Below are 18,943 nucleotides of genomic sequence, written 5' to 3'. Positions count from 1 at the left end.
AAGAAAGCATTTCATATTCTTCATGTAGATTCTACCATCTATTAGCTGAAGCATGCTTTTCAAATATGAAGCATCAATCAGAGACAGTTGCTTCTACCTCGATCGGGCTGCAAAATGAAAATGTATCTTGGAATGAGTTTTAAAATACATCACAAATCATGACACTTTGCAAATCATGTGCACACAATTAGTTAAGCCATTCATAGCTTCAAAGTGTTTTATATTATTTTGTCTGCATTTGTATAGGATCATCTAACATTAGCATAGCTCAGAAATTCTTCCTTGGGCTGTACATGCCTATTGCATGGTACCGGTTTTCCATTGCTCCATTGTGCATTGTCAGTATTGTGATTATCAGAGGTTTGTTTTTGCAAGCCTAGTGTACTAATGGTTTGTGTTGTTTAATACTTAAGGAGGAGGAAGCAGCACACGTTGAATTGTCCTAGCAGGGTCCTTTACTCGAGATTTACCTACTCACATATCCTACTTGTTATCTGGCTGAAGATGAGATAGTTTGTCTAAAACTAAGGTACAACAACCTTGCATCCCCTATAGAAGGGCTATATGAACATTTGTTGTGAAGTATGTAAGGAAGGGGCGGCTCCTTCGCAATGGCGCAAAAGCGTCATCCACTGGCTAAGAGCCAACAACTGGAAAATAAAACAAAAGTTTACTAATGTTTTATTTTTCAGATGGTGGCTCTGCCAGCATGTGCAGGGAGGGGTGGTGCTGGGCCATTGGAGAGGCAGGGGAGGGGGGGAGTCACTGATTGCACTTAAGTGTGCATTTCAGTTTGGCATGCCGCCTTAGGCTGGCCAAACTGACATGCGCACTTAGGTTTCCCAAACCTGGCTGTGTTGCACAGCTGGGTTGGAGAAACTGCACAGAATCACATGCAGTGTCTGATTAGCAGACCAAGCCACTCAGACCAATACAGGCACTGGTCTCATGATAGGTTTAGCATGAGAGCAGCTCCTGGATTACGTGGAGAGCCTGTGTTGGTGTCCAAGGGACTGCTGGGACACCATCAGAAGAGGAGGATGAGGTGGCCAGAAGCGTCGGGACTGGTAGGTTTATTGATTTTTTAAATTTGTTTTCCCATCTCCCCCCCCCCCCCCTTGAGCTTTGTGGCAGCCGCCATTAATGCAAGAAAATCGGTGGTGGGATAGAGCAGGCAGGATGGGGCTTATCTGTTTTTTCTCACAGCATAAAATTTGAATCGCTTATTGTCAGGTTGCTAACTTTAGACGACTTAATGACAAGATCACAGGCAGTGATATGTTTCAGACTCTTACAAGGAGGTGCGGGAGGAACTTGATTCAGCAGTACAAATGTAAACAAAAAGGGAAGTTCCTTAAAGGAAATCAGTGATGAAGGAACACATAGTAAAGAAGGAGATAAGAAACAGAGAGAGGGACATCAGTCCATACAACACCGCATCTATAAAACAGTGCCACACACTCCACCCGTTCAAGTGATCAGTACATATAGTGAAATCACCTTCCCTCATAGAGAGCAGAAGATAAAAATTAAGTCATAATGAGGAGTCAAAATAAAAACCTAAACAACGTAATATCCACATGTTTGCTAAATTCATGTGGTTATGACCCAACCCTGTGACAGATTGGTTGATTTCATCTGTTGCAGAATGCTGATTTGATAGCTGTTGAGTAAGTCTGTAGTCCGTTTCCAGAGGGTTTCAATCGGTGGTGGCGGAAGGGTTCTGATTGATTCCATCGTTATCCTTTGTGTCTGAGACTGGTAATACTAATTTTAACACTTGGCCTATAGTATATGCATTCAAAAAAAGTGAATTGAAATCAATAACATCCATATTGGTCAATTGTGTATAAAAAACAATCTCTTGTATAAATGGGTCACAGTGACTGTATAACACACCACTGTTGGAAGAAAGTACGTTCTTGCTTCTTCAATAAACTGAGCCTAGAAACAATTGTGTAGAATGTTTACATAATTTAATAAGAGAATCAAAATTCACAGTATAGTCACATGACTCCCGTTCACCACAGGGCCACTTTACCACTGGTCGCACCCAGTGCAACAACAATTTTTAGTGCCTCCCCCATGACCTCCTACTCAGATTCTGTCACTATATATATAAAGTATTTGTACATAAAAAAATCAAATGTACAGGTAAAAAAATACACGCAGTCTATAAATTAAAAGAGATTCAGAATTGAAGGCTAAAAGCTAAGTTGGTGTCCATAGCTTGATGCATTGAAACAGTGCAAGTAGAGCAAAGCTTTCCTCAACTGAAGCACCGAGAAAAAGAGTACAAGCATTAGGGGCAAAAGAGACAGAGCGACATGCTAGATCTAACAAATTGCTTGGTCTTTCAGAATTTATTTCAATTTATAAAAGCGCCAACTGTCCCATAAAAAAAAAGTTTTGATTTCACAATACTTGTTTGTCAATAACTTCAAATATTTCATCATTTAGAAATGTGTTTGATTTGTAATTGTTTCTGTATATTTTTGTATTGTTTTGAGGGTCAAATTGTGGGAATTGCTTATGCCCAAGTCCCTGGTTTCCCGTAAAGACTCAGTGGGCATCCCTGTATTCCAGAAATCATTCTATGGGTGTTCACAGAAGTCAACAGGTTAAGAAATGCTGCCCTACGTAATGTTAAAATGGGACAGACATCCCAGAGCATAACTCTGCCCCAAAATTTGCTGCACTGAAAAAAAAAAGCAGAAAACAGGGGTTTAAGTGTGGGACTAGGGGCCAGATGTACAAAGCATTTTTCCTGTTGCAAACGCAAATGAGTTTGTTTGCCACTGGAAAAATGCATTTCCTAATGTACAAATTGCAAAATGCGATTTGGTAACTCTTTACTGAATCACATTTTGCATTAGCGATTCGGTATTTGGAAGGGGCGTATTTAAGGTGTCCCTTCCAAATACTGAATTGGTAGGGTATGTATTACTGTTGACAGTAACACTTTACCACCAGTTTAAAACTGATGGCAACCCATTCGTAAATAATAATATTTTATAAGAGCAGGAAGTGGTCTCATAGACCACTGTCTTAACCACATTAGGTGGAGCCCCGTTTGCAATGCAGAAATGGAGTGCATATCATATAATTCCACACGCCAAAAAAGATGCAAAAAGCTAATTTCCACATCAATTGCATTCATCCTCTTTAACGTGAGGAGGCGTTGGAGAACGCTTTGCACTGTGTTATTCCCAATTCCATCTTTTGCAATTACAGTCCTGTAGAGAATGAGAGCATCAAAACATTATCCCATTTATGAACACTCTCCTGAGTAGAAACGGCACGGCCCCTGTCCCCTCCTACTGCATCAAAATCAGCACTTCTTTGTGAGGAATACCTTTATTTGAGATAAGAACAGTTCCTTAGAGAAAACACCCTTTCCATGTAGGTAACAATGCTTATGCTGATTTTTACCAAGAGGGAGTATTAAATCAATTAAGTTCTGTCTTATACCCTGAATTGCATACAGACAGATTGATGAAGCACTATGCTGTGTTATTGTAGTTTACATGTATTTCATTAATTCACTGCTGTTCTAGAAGTTTTAAATCACCCAATATTCACGTTCGTTTTTATTATAACTGGTATTTTCTAATAGACAGAAACATTGCCAGTTTTGATTTCTGATGTTGAACCACAGAGCCCTTTTGAAACAGATAGGACTCTGAACTATATTATTACAAACACAAGCGTGCCTAATTCAAGCATAGCAAATATTTTCACCGCTATATTAGTTCATTGAAAGTAATTAGAAAACTTTGATTTGTTTATCTTATGATATAAAAGTCTCAATCTGGAGACGTCCTTTTATGTCAGTGTTCTTTTCTTTTTAAAGAATAAAGAAAATGCTGTAAATGAATTGCTTATATTTACTTATAAGAATATTTCTGCAAGAATTGACTTGAAGAAATCAATTATTTCAAATTCCTATACTTTACAAAACTGGTATCAAACACATAAATACCCATAATTCATATGTTTTACTTATTTCCTGTGAGGTATCATGGAAACACATAGAAATGTGTACTAAGCTCATCACACAGCCTCTGCCATGTTTACAGAAAGCATGCTGCGTAGCTGCAGGTCATCCTCTGCGCGTACCACATGATTTGGTTAATCTCAAAGGACATAAGAAAAGGCCAAGTCCTGTTGCTCATTACAACTCGTCACGTCCTGTGGGTGCAGCATCCAGTGATCGAAACACATAGGTCCTAATTATGAGATTGACGGATGGGATAACCTGTCTGCCAAACTCTTGACAGGATGGCTACTGCCATAGTGGCGACCACCCCGCCAGACCTTTTAGGATTTTCCCACTAAGCTGACCTGTCAGGCTAGCGGGAACAGGTGGTAGCAATGTCTCTAGCTCTAAATTGAGCCAGTGGCAATTCTGTCGACTGCAGGGTGCACCAGATAGTGAACATTGAGAGGGCACTGGGAAGGGGGACCGCTGCACTGCCCATACCAAGTGCATAGGCAGTGCAGGGGCTCCCTTGTGTCCCCATGCATCTGTTCTCTGCAACCTTTTCATGGTGGTATAACCACCATGAAAAGGCTGGTCGAGAACGTGGTCATAATTCACAGGGCAGTGCTGCATGCAGCGCTGCCCTAGTGGATTGTGACCTCCACCCGCTGTCTCCACCGGAACCCTGGTGTTCTCACCACCAGGGCCTTAATGTGATGGTCAGAGCGCTACAGCAGCGACGGTCCTGACCACCACCGCAAGGCTGGCGGTCTTAAGACCACCAGCCTCGCAATGAGGCCCTTAATGTGGAATCCTAAGAAATACTAATTCCATCAGTGATGCTATCAAACATGTCTTCTTTATGCTCGTTATTATGACTTTGATTTAAAATTAAGGCTGGAAAAGTGCATATGAGAGTCATGATTGTTTAGCCACTGCATATCGACAAAATGTTCTTTTTAAATATTTTAGATTGTAGACATGAAGTTAAAACATAAACTGTTGTTTCTTCATCGAATCTGTAAAGCTGTAACATAGGTCGGCACAAGATATTAACAGAAAATAATAAAGTACCTCAGCCAACACTAATTTTAGTACATGTTGGTGTTTGTTGTCTTCATTTAAAGCTGTCCTGACATAAAACTAGATAATTAGATTCCCTTCAACTTGAGGAGAAAATGATTTATATAGTGTGTAGCAGTGGTGTAACAAAGGCCCCGGCAGTCTCTATTTTGTGGGGGGAAGGGGAGAACTCCAACAGGCCCCTCAACACAGTACCTTGGCCTGACAGCTCATCAGTTAGTCCGGAGCGGGGCCCCTCAAGGTACTGTGCAGGGGGGCCCCCTCAAGTGTCATTGTGCAACTGTGTGTAGTGATGGGCATCTATACGATGTCACTGATTGATAATGCATAGGCCAACAATCTGTGCCTGAATTTGAATATCTCTTACTTTGATTCCTTAATAGGGAATTAGTAACTGCTTATATTTTCGATCCACATAAGTTCGTGTTGTATGACTGTAAAAAAAACACAGTTTACGTTCATGTGTTCTTTCGTATGAAAGTATGTATCCAGTCCAGAAACCTTGTAACACGCACATAAACTCCTGGGCGACTGGGCCGGGCACACTGATATCCAAAAGAAGTAACACCGGCCAAAATCCATCTTGAATTCTGTTCACAGATCATTGGTCCTCCGGAATCTCCCTTAAAAATGAAAACAAAACTCATGTTAAGTGTCAGTATTGCTCTACAATACAGACTCAGAATATATTGAATACAGTAGAGAGAAAACGATTATTTCAGATATGTCCACCAATCAAGGAAGAGTATCTGCTAAGAGGTGTACCCAATCATATGAGACACAGGACAAAGAAAATAAAAGGGAGAAAAACATGGAAAGAGAAAGGGACAGGGAACATTCCTACCAATTCTAGTAGAAATTAAGACATGTAAAATCAGGAGTCCCAGTACCTCTCCGCCATCTCTAAGAAGGGCTGTAATATAGTATTCAAACTATAGTGGATGGTGAAAATTAAGTGGCCCCCGTTCCTAGTTTCAGGAAAGTATCCCAGCTCCAGCGGAACACTTCTAGTTTGTAATTTAGTTTCTATGTCACTCTCTCACAGGATACAAACCTATGCATCTTCACTAACCACTCATTGCCAGTCCGAGTTGTGCTCTGGAGTCATTGTAGAAAGACTAGCTGCTGTTAGTAAAGAGGCCGGCCACCTTTGTTTGTTGACTTTCAATTTGTCAAAATCTGCTGTGTCATGTACACGGATATTGCAACACTGGTGAGACCACAAAATCAATCAGTGGGTCCCTAGTGCTTGTGAAGACAGTGCATTAATTATCAATACTTTCGTTGATTTCAATAATCTGAGCTCTGTTTGCAAGGTAATGAAATATGCAACTTATCCTTCATCGTACATTGGAATAATGCAGGGAAAACCATTCTTATGCCAAGATTACCACAAATCTGGTTTGCCCACAATCTGGACTGCAGCATTATGCCAAAAGGATGTATACTTGGGAGGGAAAACCTAATAATCTGTTTACTGAATGGTAGGTATAGACAAAGGAGGGCTTCACACTTGCTCCAACTGATCTTGCATCCAGACAAGAATGAAAAGTTATCTATATTATGCATAACTGCAGGAACGGATAGCCTGGAAGTAACTGATGTAAGAAGGATGATATCTGCATACAATCAATTCGTAAAATCCCCTACTTAAGTAGGACTTAAGTAGGGATACCCTGGATCTCACCAGAAACTGAAGAGCTCTTGACAAGGCTTCAAAAGCTAGCAAACAAATGAGTGGGGTTATAAGGACAGTCTTGTTTGGTACCACCCACTACCTTATAGCTGTTGTAGACAAAGCCTCCACAATTGCTACTGTAGGAGAATCATAGAAAATATGTACTATACCTAGGAAATCATCTTTCAGGCCCATTCTTTTTAGAACATAGAAAAGGTTCCTCTTATCATCCCAGTCAAATCCTCAGGTGTCTTTTGGACCTGCCATCCTTGGTATTTCTCGAAACCGTTTGCCTTCACACCTCCTGCTTAGCTGAATTCATTGTTGTTAGCTTTGGGCCTTCGTGCACATTGCCACTGCTGCCCAGTACTAAAGTCTTTGTACTCTCTTCTTTAAAGATGGTAAAAGTGGCCTACCTTTGATTGGCACACTTAATGTACTTATAAGTCCTCAGTATATTGTACTACATGTACACAGGGCTTGTAAATCATATGTTACTAGTGGCCCTGCAATAATCATTGCACACATGCAAAAACCTGCAGCTAGGGTATCAATTACCTGCCCAACAGCTCACTACAACAAACTTTCCACCATGTGCTCTGTTACTCTCGTACCGCACATAAACACCAACCTGTGCGACAACGATATCTCCAATTGATAGGCCCACCAGGCCAAACAGCCCATCAACAAACCCTCTATAACAGGTGTGACAGATACGCTTTTAAGGTAACCTGCAATTGGTGGAAATTAACAAAATACGCAAACCGACCTTGCAAATGAGTGACATTAACTGAAAGTCACGCTACACCCTTATATTTAAATTACTAATTAAACTAAAATTACACAATTAAAAAACAGCCAGTGTCAGAAACATGAAAATATACTTTGAACATTTACATTATATGTATCCTGATTAACCATAACATAATTCCAAAGTGTCCAACCCAAATTGGTGATTTTCAATTAAGGAATTGAACATGATTCCTACTGGTGTACTGAGTGACCCCCAAATTATATTTTTTTTGACAATGTGTCCATGAGAGAATATTATCCATGCTTTTGCTGCAAGAATGTGTAATCCTAAACTGCCGGCTTATCATGAGGGACAGTATGTGAACTATGTCTACATGAATGGTAGACTGCACTCCTCAAGTGATCCCCACTTGTCATTTAGGAAACTGATTCTCAAAGGAAGAGTTTTGCTGTGCTATCATGATGAATGCTTGTTGGAAATGGCCCTTTTTACAGGGCCATCCCTAAACTTTTTGCCTCCTTACTCCTATTTTTCTGACCTGTTTTTGTTGGCTTTAGGACTCTGGGCACTTTACCACTGCTAAACAGTGCTAAAGTGCATATGATCTCTGTGTAAATTATATTGGTGATTGGTTTATCCATGATTGGCATATTTTATTTACTAGTAAGTCTCTAGTAGAGTGCACTAGAAGTGCCCAGGGCCTGAGAAACAAATGATACTAGTGGGCCTGTAGCACTGGTTGTGCCACCCACATAAGTAGCCCTGTAAACTTGGCTTAGACCTGCCACTGCAGTGTCTGTGTGTGCAGTTTTAAACTGTCAATTCGACTTGGCAAGTTTACCCACTTGCCAGGCCTAAACCTTCCTTCTCCATACATGTAAGGCATCCCTAAGGTAGGCTCTAGGTAGCCCCATGGGCAGGGTGCGTTGTATGTTAACGGTGGAACATGTACTGATGTGTGTTATGTCCCCAAGCAGTGAAATACTGCTAAATTCAGTTTTTACTGCTGCAAGGCCTATCTCTCTCATAGGTTAACACGGGCCGCCACTAAAATTGATAAAAGTGCAGATTCCCTTTGAGAGCAGATAGAAATTTTGAGTTTTGGGTCTCTGAATTCACAATGTAAAAATATATCCTTTAGTAAAGTTTTTTTTTTAATTGCTAGTTTTAAAACAAGCATTTGCAATGCAATAGGTCTCGCATTTGCTTGAGTTAGAGCTATTGGCGTTGTAAATGCATAACTAGACTTTTCTTGCCACATAAATTGGTCAACACTGCCACATAATTTGGTGCTCTCTGCCACATAATTCCAATTGCTATAAGTGTTTTATCATCACAGCTTCTCTGTAGCAAATAAAAACAAGCATTTGCAATGTAATGGGTCTCGCGTTTGCTCGAGTTAGAGCTATTAGCATTGTAAATTCCTAACTGGACTTTTCTTGCCTTATAAATTGCGCACGAAGGAGAGAGGCACAAAGAAAAAGAAGTTTGCTTGCAGTCAAATGTACTGCAAACATGCAATTATCCATGTAACTGCAAGGCAGTAACAAAACCGCCCCAAGAAGGGACAAATGTAAAGCATTTACCAATGATGATAAAGGATTTTTGAAAGGCAAGCCCATTAACGAGTGATAGTGATGGGCGTGCGGTGGGCGTGGTTAAAAGCCCACGTAGATACCAACATGCTGGAAAAGCAGCTTTTGTGCGCTGCTTTGCTGAGCCTACAAAACCACGGGGTGGAATGATACCCAGACTGAATGCCTGTTGGTTGCACCATGTGCAGACATTACTCGTATAAGTTTTTGTGTGTTCAATGCTTACTCCAGACATTAAAGGTCTTTAATGCCTAGAGTTCCTGCATGTTTTGTATAGTGGTGTCCTTCCGTTTCCACTTGTGGGACACTGGCACGCCTTATGGAGCATAAGGCATTATTCTGCCTCCTCCGAATGAGACCGATACACAAGTTTGCAGTGCAGCATATGGGCAAAATGAAAAGGAACATACACACTTACCATTACTAAGTTGTATCGTCTTCACAACCTAAAACCTTTACTCGTACAATTGTCAGAGTTCACAATGTACAACAATAGAACAATATAAAACCTCTTCCTATTGAATTTATGAGAGGGCTCACAATGGTGCCTACAGTGTCTGGCAAAACCCATTTCTACTGTATTTGTCAGAGAGTTCACAATGTAAAGCCACTGTGTGTGGTTTTTGGCAAGCAGGTCTATATAAAACTATAATATTTATCAGAGTTCATAGTGTGAACCCCCTTCTGACTGTATTAGTCACAGGTTTACACCATGCAAAGCATCTTCCTACGGTATTAGACAACGGGCCTGCATTCAAAAATACCTGTCTACAGGCCTTAACACAGTGCAACAACAATCCACCCATAAACACCAACTGGTTTAACACATGCTTTTCACAATAAAAAATTCAAGCCTTTGTGATACTTTTTTCATAATGGACAAACATAAACGCAGCATCTGACATAACTGTTCCCAAAGTAAAAATCAGGCATGCAAGATTGATAATTGGCTTCCTATCATATGAAACTCTTTATCAGACCTAAAATGGGCAGTACAATGAAAAACATGGAACTTTGAAGTGCAGGAAATGGTACTTGGTTCTCATGCTGGTAAGCCAAGAGTCAATCCGAAACTACATGTAAGAAGCAAATGATGGCAGAAATGGGTGCTGTGCGAGTGCAAAACACCCTTGTTTATTCAACTCAAAACTTTAGCACGTTTTTCAAGAATATTGTATGGCCTGACCTGGGTATCAGCAGAACTGTATGAGTTGTGCTTGCCAGACTGAGAGGAGTCATCACAATTCTATGAATATGTTTTCAAAGTGACAAAACGTGCAGAAAAATGACCTTACGTAAAAAAGGACAATATTACTAAGTCTTATCGTGAACATGTAGCAAGAATAGTTTATCAAACTAAAAAGTTATGTCTGGCATTGAGATGCAAACTTTACACTAAATACCGTGTTAGTACAAAATGGACGCCTTCTGTCAGCAGACAGGTCAAGATACGAAGCATCCCTGTTTGCATTCACTGTCCCCACAGGAATGGTTTTCAAACCTTTCTCAAGCAAAGCCCCATGTGGTGTTCTCACTTCTGTGTTTCCCTTATTCATCTGAGCGAGGTACAGCTCCAATATGAGGGCCTTTATTTTCTGCGTAAACAAGTTAGGGGTCTGATTAGGCTATATTTCACCCACAAACAGATGTAAACTTTGCCTTGGGTGTGAGAAACATTAATCTGTAGCAAAAGCCAGACCAGACAGCGCAAAGCCATTGCTGTTCTACCCATATATGATGTTTCAAAGTCAATCACTTGAGTATTTTTAGAAAAGGTTTCCGAGCTAAAAGGCTTTCAATCTAAGGAAGCCGGACGTAAAGAGGCCCCAGGGAACCGCTAAATATTTGGGCAAGACATTTGTTCCAACAGAGAAACTTGTAATTACACGTTTACCACAGGGAAGGGAGATCCCCAGAGAAAGATAATCTGGAGATATGTTCTTCAGTTTAAAGTATGTCTGAGACATGCTTTTACATTAATTGTAAACTGTAACAAGCATTTGAACTGCAATGGGTCTCCAATTCGCTCGAGTTAGAGCTATAAGCATTTTCTTGGCACACAAACTGAAAATAAAAAGTATAACAGTTGACATAAGCGGCCGGTTCAAAGTGACCCGTGAGCTCGCAGAGACAGACAAAAGGAACAAGCATTTGCAATTTAAGAACAGAAAATGTGCGAGGGACAGTAAGTAATGGAATAAACAAAGTCACACATGACTGCAGCTGAAAATAAGTAATAGACTAGAGCCCTGTTAACAGAAACAGACTGGAGCCAATCAAATATCCAGCGCTCTGGTCAAGTGCTATTAGCCTAAGAAAAAAGTAATCCCTAAGCACATGCTACATAGGCACAAGTGGAAGGGTACAAGTACTAGGGCCGTGCTCCAGGGGAGTGTACAACTGTGGAAAAGGTGGGACAAAGAGCAAGGATTGACCACTAGCAAGCAAGGATTTTTTAAGGACACTGAAACAAACTAGTGAAAAAGCAGAGACCCCACAAAGAAGTATAGAAGTATATACTAAAGTATATACAAGAGGTCTCGAATGCTCGACCTAATGAGACTTTTTGAAAGTAGACATTTTCTTGTTCAAACCATTCTGTGACTCTGCCTGTTTGTGGATTGCCTGTGTGGGCCAGTTTGACAGTTGAGCTCTTTGTGAATCCCCTCTAGACAGTGAGACAAACGGAGCTGGGGTGTAGACTGCAAATTCTGATGAGCCATCTGTGCTTGAGTGGAGTGAGGAGTGGTCACTTACACCTGAATGGGCTGTGCCTGCCCTCTTACAATGCAGTCTCCAACCCCCTGGTGTGTGTCTGGGGCCTGGCCTGGGCAAGGCAGGATCCTGTAAACAAGAGAGACGTCTCTTTAAAGTTTACCAACTTCAAAGGAAGAAAGTACTGGACCCAAAGCTCCATACTTTACATTTCTTCAAGATTACTTCTGGAACCAAGAGGAACCTCAGTAAAGGAGAAGAGCTGGATGAGGAGTACTGCCCCTTTGCCTGTGACTGTGGTGTGCTGGGTTGGCCTGCAGTAGCTGCTTCTCCCTGAAAGAGGACAAAGACTAACTTTTGAGTGACTTCCCACTGGTGAAGAATCTCCAAGGGCTTGAACTGTGCTTGCCTCATGTTGTTGAAGTCTCACGGACATCAAAGACTTCTCTCTGCCAGCACCTGGACTATCTGCTGAGACTCCTGCCCTGCCAGGAGGTGCCCTAACTTTTCTCTGGGCCCTTGAAAGGTGGAGCCTCGGAAAAGGACAGAAACCACACACAGACCGCCGTGTGGGGAAACTTTTGACGCGCCATCTGCAACGCAGCTGATAAATGACACCCGGCCGGCCTCTCAGCTAAAACCAATGCTTCATCTGCATCGGGGCTGGGAGAGTGATGCATTGTGGCTGGAGAAATAACGCGCAACTCCCACTAGCGGTTGCTGATAATGACGTTAGCCCCACACAGCGCGGTTTCCTGACACTGTGCAACCAGATTTCAACGCAACATCGCTGGGTGTAAAAAATCAATGCAAAGCCTGCCCAGACCTAAGGTGTCCATCTGGGAATCGGGCCATCGCTCTCTTGCGGGAGGGAAGAAACAACGCCCGGCCTCACTTACGAGTGAGAAATCAATGCATCGCCGGCCTTTTTCAATGCATGCTTCCCCGTGCGGCTTTATTTTTTACGCTAACCAGGTACTTTGTGTAATAACAGCATTCTCACTGTTTTCTAAGGATTAAGACTATTTTTTTTCTAAAATTCATATCTTGACTTGTGTATGTTGGATTTTTGTTGTTCTGGTCCTGTTTGATTTAGATAAATATTACCTATTTTTCCAAACTGGTGTGGTGTCCATTTTTATAGTGTTCCACTGTATTACTGTGTGTCTTAGTACAAATACTTTACACGTTGCTTCTGAGTTAAGCCTGCCTGCTTGTGCCAAGCTACCAAGAGGGCAAGTAGGGGTTAACCAGGTGTGTTTCTACTTTGCCCTCACTAGACTGAGGGTCCTTGCTTGGACAGGGGGTAAAGTGACTGCCAGCCAAAGACCCCACAAATTCTCTGTCCCATTAGCACTCACATGAGTCATCAAGTCCATAGCTGGTGTGTAGAATGCAGCAGACACAGGATGTGACAATCATCAGATCCACAACAAAATTTTTGCCAGGTCCAAACCTGCCATTTTAATTCTTAAACGTCACACCTAAGATAGGCTCTAAAAGCTGGTAGGGCTGTGTGCCTGGTATTTAAAAAGCAGAACATGTGTACTTAAGTTTTACATGTTGTGTAAATGAAAACCTCGTAAAGTAATTTTTTCCTGTGGTAAGGCTCTTCCATTGACTAACACTGTGTTTCCTTACTGAAGTTAATAGGTGCTAACATTGGATTAGGAGCAGATAGCGATATAGGGCCTGATTGATATTTCAGCAGCCAAGTTAGTGCGCCACAATGGTGAAAGGTAGCCCATTCCCGAAATATAAATCCCACAGGATATAATGGGATTATATTTCAATAGACAGGCTGTCTGTCACCGATGTGATGGAGTAACACGTCCCCCGAAATCTAAAGCAGGTCCATATTGTTTAGATTCAATGGTAAAGTCAGATTTTAAGTCACAATTCTGAAAATGCTACTTTTAGAAAGTTGTGATACACAAAAGGGCAACACAATATTCTCTTGTGAAGTTGGGTAATAGTAAAAGAGTAGGTAAAAGTGCCAACAAGGGATTTGCTTCTAAACAGTGTTAAAAATCACTTCTAATTTTTAGTGGTACGTATGAGTGACATCTCAAACATTGTGTGTGGCCGACTAGAGGGAATACACAAAGCCTAGCTGTCATCTACTCCAGACAAGTGATCGGAGACAGGCAGCAGCAGCAAAAGGCTAAAGTAAGAAAATGCCAACTTTCTAAAAGTGCTATTGTAATATAAAAACTGACTTCTCAATAAGTTAGGATTTAAATCAGGATTCCAGACACACCAAACTTGGGGTTCGCATCTCTTCCTTAGTGGGAAGTTACATTTGAAAATGTAATACTGTAATCCCCATGTTATCCTATAGGAGAGATAGTCCTTGCACTAGTGAAAAACAAACGTAAGAGTTTGTCACTACTAGGACATGTAATCCTTAATAATACACGTCCTACTTTTTAAATACATTGCACTCAGCCCTTGTGCCATCCAAGTATCGAAGGTGGTCTGGGCCTGTAAGAGGCTTAACTTGGCAGGTTGACATGGCAGTTTAAACTGCACACACAGGCTCTGCAATGGCAGGCCTGAGACATGCTTGGAGTGCTACTGAAGTGGGTGTCACAATCAGTGCTGAAGGCCGACTAGTAAAATTTACTTTATGGGGCCTAGGCACAGGTAGTGCAATTTCCTAGGGACTGATAAGTTAATTAAATATGGCAATTGCGGAAAAGCTAGTGTTACCATGTTTAAATCAGAGAGCACATGCACTGTAGCACTGGTTAGTAGTGGTAAAGTGCATAGAGCCCTAAAGCCAACAAAAATGAATTCAGCAAAAAAAAGGAGGGAAAAGGCCAAAGGTTTGAGAATGACCCTGCAGAAGGGGGTATTTCCAAAAGACTTCCAAGGAGGAAGTGGAAGTCTTATTCAATACCTAGTATTGTTTTGCTGTAAATTATTACCAAGAATAGAGTGTAACTAGGTGAAGTAGCGTAATGGCAGAATTTCAAGATTTTCCTGAAAATATGCAAATTACACTAGCTTATTTTAAATGTTGCCCAGGCCTAGTGTAAATTCATGCTCAAAATGCCATGATAGGACTTCAGCAAGAAACCTCATCATATCTGTCCCTTTGTATGTATAATTCAAATAAATCCAGATACTATCTGCCCTACTCCTGTCTTCAGCTCTGTTACCTTTTTTATGGAGGCCCCAGATCTCATTGCTCCAATCTGGTAATTCTAGCTTTTATTTTCTAGGGCATCTTGTTGCTTATCTGAGTTGCTCAATAGTGTTTTTAGTGCAGAAAGGTCTCCCACAGATGATTTTCTTTTCTTTGTTCATTTCTACAGTGGAGAGGTCTATCATAGTTGTTGAGATTATGATACTCTATCATTTAGTCATAATTGTTCTAGTCTTACTGCAGACATTTCAACACAGAGTTTGGGGATGTGTGTTTAAACTGGAAGAGCGCTTCAGGGAAGAGTACTTGTTTAAAAGCTTTGCTCTCAGATGCCAGGGCCATATTTATGCAAAGTGACACAGCTCAGCAAGCCCCCTTGCTATACTGCGACACAGCGAAATGGCAGGAATGTGCTATGTTTAAAAGATGATGGCACATTCCTGTCTTTGTCCCTGCCCTGGTGCGATTTTGGCTGCCTAGCGCCATTGCAGGCACCCTTCCACCATGGTCCACTGAGTATTGTTTTTGTGCAGGAAGGGGCACCATCCAGCACAAACCCAATTCCCTGAGGCATTTTGCTCTATGTGTGCTCAAGGATGCAGCACACATGGAAAAAATGAGAAGAAATAAAAAAGAAAATAAATAAAAATATTTCTCTTTGTTATGCCTCACCTGGGAAGGTGTGGCATTTTGGCACATCCCCAGAGCGATTACTTCTGGTAAATCAGAGAATAGATCCAAGTCCATCAATGTTGCTGCAGACACCCGCACAACACTCATAGAATGCCTCCCTGAGGCAGAGTTACACAATGCAGGGATTTGCATACATTAAAAAGGGTCACATTTACTCTTGCAACTCCAGTCTAACAAACATTGGAGAAAGTGTATACATGGGGGGGTACTACTTTATCTCACATCTAACATACTTTGGGTAAAGTGCACACATGGGATAAGGAGCAGACTTACAATTCGAACTTAAGCCCAACAAATATTGTGTGAAATGCATATACTGGGGTGTGTCTCAGAATTAATAATTTCCCTCCAGTTTTACAACAATTAGGGAAAGTGCATACATTGAGTGGAGTCACATCCACTATTTTAAATGCAGACTTAGAAAAAATGGGGAAACTTATACATAGGAACCAGATTCTCTACACAGAAATACTATATGTAAAAATTCAACATTATATGAAAAATTCAAATGCAAACTTTAAACAACCTACATTTGAATTAAATTTTCCTAAAAATTTGAAAATCTCATCAAAGTAATTTAAATGTTTTTTACCACCCATTCCTCTTTATATCCCACAATCCATAATTAAACATATCATCACATAATTCAGGAGAGCTAAAAGAATATATATATTTGTAATAAACTACGTGACTCAACATAAATAAAAAAGAAAACAACCAACATAAGTGCTGGATCTATGATCCAAACACAAAACTGACAAAAAGCTCAGGCTTGACACTAAGCTTCCATCTTACAGTCTGAGATGAAAACTGCAGAAAGAAACAGTTTGGAATTGTTCTGAAAAAATCCAACCCCATAACTTGGTTTATTATTACAGACTCCGGAGGACTGTGACAGAGATTCTCAAGTATCTTCTATGAAATACCAGGTGGGACTGAGCTTTCCCTTACAAAAGACAAATCAGTCTGTGGTTTTGAATCACATGATTCAAAGTTTAGGTTACTTGCACTTCAGGATTTAATCATGAAAAAAGCTAGGCTCAACAGAAACGAGCTGGTGGTTCATTGTCAAATAAAAGCCACCTTCAAATATTTGAGCTGGTGAGTGTGCCCTGGAAAATTACTTGTCTGCATAATTTAAGTGTGAGGTGACTAGGGTCACAATTTACTTGCGCAAAATCATAGAAATTCAGCAGTTATCCTACATATTAAAGATTTCACTTCACTAATTTGAATGCAAATTTAGCATTAATATTATAAATGATGTTATCAAAGATCTCCTAAACTGATGTAATATGTGGGGTAAGTGGCAGTGCACGACGAAGGTGCGAGTTATAATGACTTGACCTAACCATAATTGTAACTGCTCAGTGTCTATGGTTTTGTGCGAGGAAAATGTGAACCTAACTATTACGTCCCTGTAACCTTTATTTTTTAAGTGAATTTCTATGTTTTTTAAAAATTCAATTTCCCAACTATAACATCCCTGTAACCTTTTTTTCAGTGAGTTTTTATGTTTTTTTATTGTTAGGTAATTTTAATTACTTTATGTTAAGCCAAACACCAAAGGCCATAAGTGGCCTGGGTTGGCTGCAGGGCCAATCCTGTGGCCTATCCCTTATACCACCCAACCACATTCCACGCAAGCCCTTAGGCAGGTGTTGGCTGCAAGACCTGACTTGCAGCCAGGCCCTGAGGCCAGGCCCTGTGGCCTATCCCCGATATACATCCAATCCTCCACAACAAATGGCCTTTGGCTGTGTGTGGCAGGGGTTGGCCACAAGATCTTGTCCTGCGACCAGGTCCAGGACAGCTCTTGCCAAGCATAAGGAAGTAGCTATCTCCCGAGGGTGGGCACCTTAGGAGATAGCAGGAGTTGGCCCTGGGAGGTGATGGTCCCCGAGGCCATTAATGGCTCCAGAATGAGGGCTGCATACCCCCGTCTTTTAATAGACAAGGGCCAGCTGAGGGGAGATGGTGGTCCCTGGCGCTGTACATGCCCCAAGCTGGGTCCCCTCCCATTTTAAAAATGTTATTTGGCCCCAGGGAAGTGGTGGTCCCCAGGGCTGGGGGCGTCTGCGCATCCCTTGCATAATCATTTAGTTAGCCCCAAGGAGATGGTGGTCCCCGGGGCATATTTAAAACCCAGGAGTGGGATCCATGTTGCTCAGCATCCTTTGTTTAGTTTACTTCCAGGGGAGGCAGTGGTCCCCGGGTTCCAGGATTCCATTTGAGGGAGGTCCGTGCAGACCTTTCCCTAATTTACCATAAAGCCCCTGAGAGGTGATGGTCCCTTGGTTTCATAACAGGCTCAGGACGGGGTCCATTGCACCTCTCCTTTATTTTGTTGTATATATGGGCATGCCTCAGGACCTGGCCCATCCAGAGGCTTTGTTGAAAACAAGCAAAAAAGGCACACTTTTTTTTCTTATTTTTGAGACATATTTGCCCAAAAAATGCTTTTTTGCCCTGGCATGTCCCAGGGGTATTCCAGCACCAAGGCTAGGGGAACAGGGCATTTCTACCCCGCCCCCTTTTCTCTTGTTTATCTTTTTGTTTGGAACTCAGCTGTGTCCAAGTCCCAGAATGGCTGCCAACACTTCCTTGTTGAAGTGGTGGAAGTCAATCAGATCTCTGCAAGAGATCGAGAGAATTCACAAATTATTTGCACACCTAGATATACAAATTTGTTTTTCCTTTACTATCTAAAGAACTGCTGAACAGATTTACACCAAATAATAAATTGGGTGCTTTGTGAGCCAAAAACTATCTTTCTGCCAAATTTGGTGTAATTCTGTCTAGCGGTTTGGGCTGTAGTTGTGTCTAAAATCTCTATGGAATTAACATAGGAAACACACTTTTTTTACTCCTCCTTTTTCTTGGCCACCCTTCATGGATCACTTGAAACGTTCCATACACCTAACCCAACTTGACTTTTTTTTGGTAAAGTTTCATGAAGATTGGTCAGTTGGCGCAAAAGACATAGCAATGTCAAAAAAACATATTAGCTATTGAAATTGGGTCTTAACTATAACTACCTATGTATACATTCACTGAAAAAAATAGAGTCTAAAGTAACTTTTCAGTTGGGTCAATTTGTCATTGACAACATTCACATAAAAACAGAAATTCACCAGTTACAGTAAGCGGAGCTAAATATAATCTGTGTGTTCTTCATGCACTGCTTATGTTATGACCTCACGTAGTCCATCACTCATGACATGTTCTATGACATCATTTATGAGATCACTGATGACATTTCAAATCACAATCCCCCTCCCAAGCCTCATTA

The 18,943-nt window shown here is 41.2% G+C and overlaps 1 protein-coding gene across 1 annotated transcript in view; it reads right to left on the bottom strand.

The window, feature by feature from the left end:
- Positions 1–1,966: 1,966 nt before the first annotated feature.
- Positions 1,967–18,943, bottom strand: part of TMPRSS15 (transmembrane serine protease 15) — a 1,384,111-nt gene continuing 1,367,134 nt past the window's right edge. The window contains exon 26 of the mRNA XM_069204099.1: positions 1,967–5,688. Within this exon, the coding sequence (XP_069060200.1) occupies positions 5,524–5,688 (165 nt within the window). The 3' untranslated portion in view covers positions 1,967–5,523. The remainder of the gene's footprint in view (positions 5,689–18,943) is intronic.

The sequence above is a fragment of the Pleurodeles waltl genome, chromosome 8 (genome assembly GCF_031143425.1).
Source record: "Pleurodeles waltl isolate 20211129_DDA chromosome 8, aPleWal1.hap1.20221129, whole genome shotgun sequence".
Taxonomy (NCBI): domain Eukaryota; kingdom Metazoa; phylum Chordata; class Amphibia; order Caudata; family Salamandridae; genus Pleurodeles; species Pleurodeles waltl.
The sequence above is the reverse complement of the archived record's forward strand: the minus strand, read 5'-3'. Positions and strand labels throughout refer to the sequence as shown.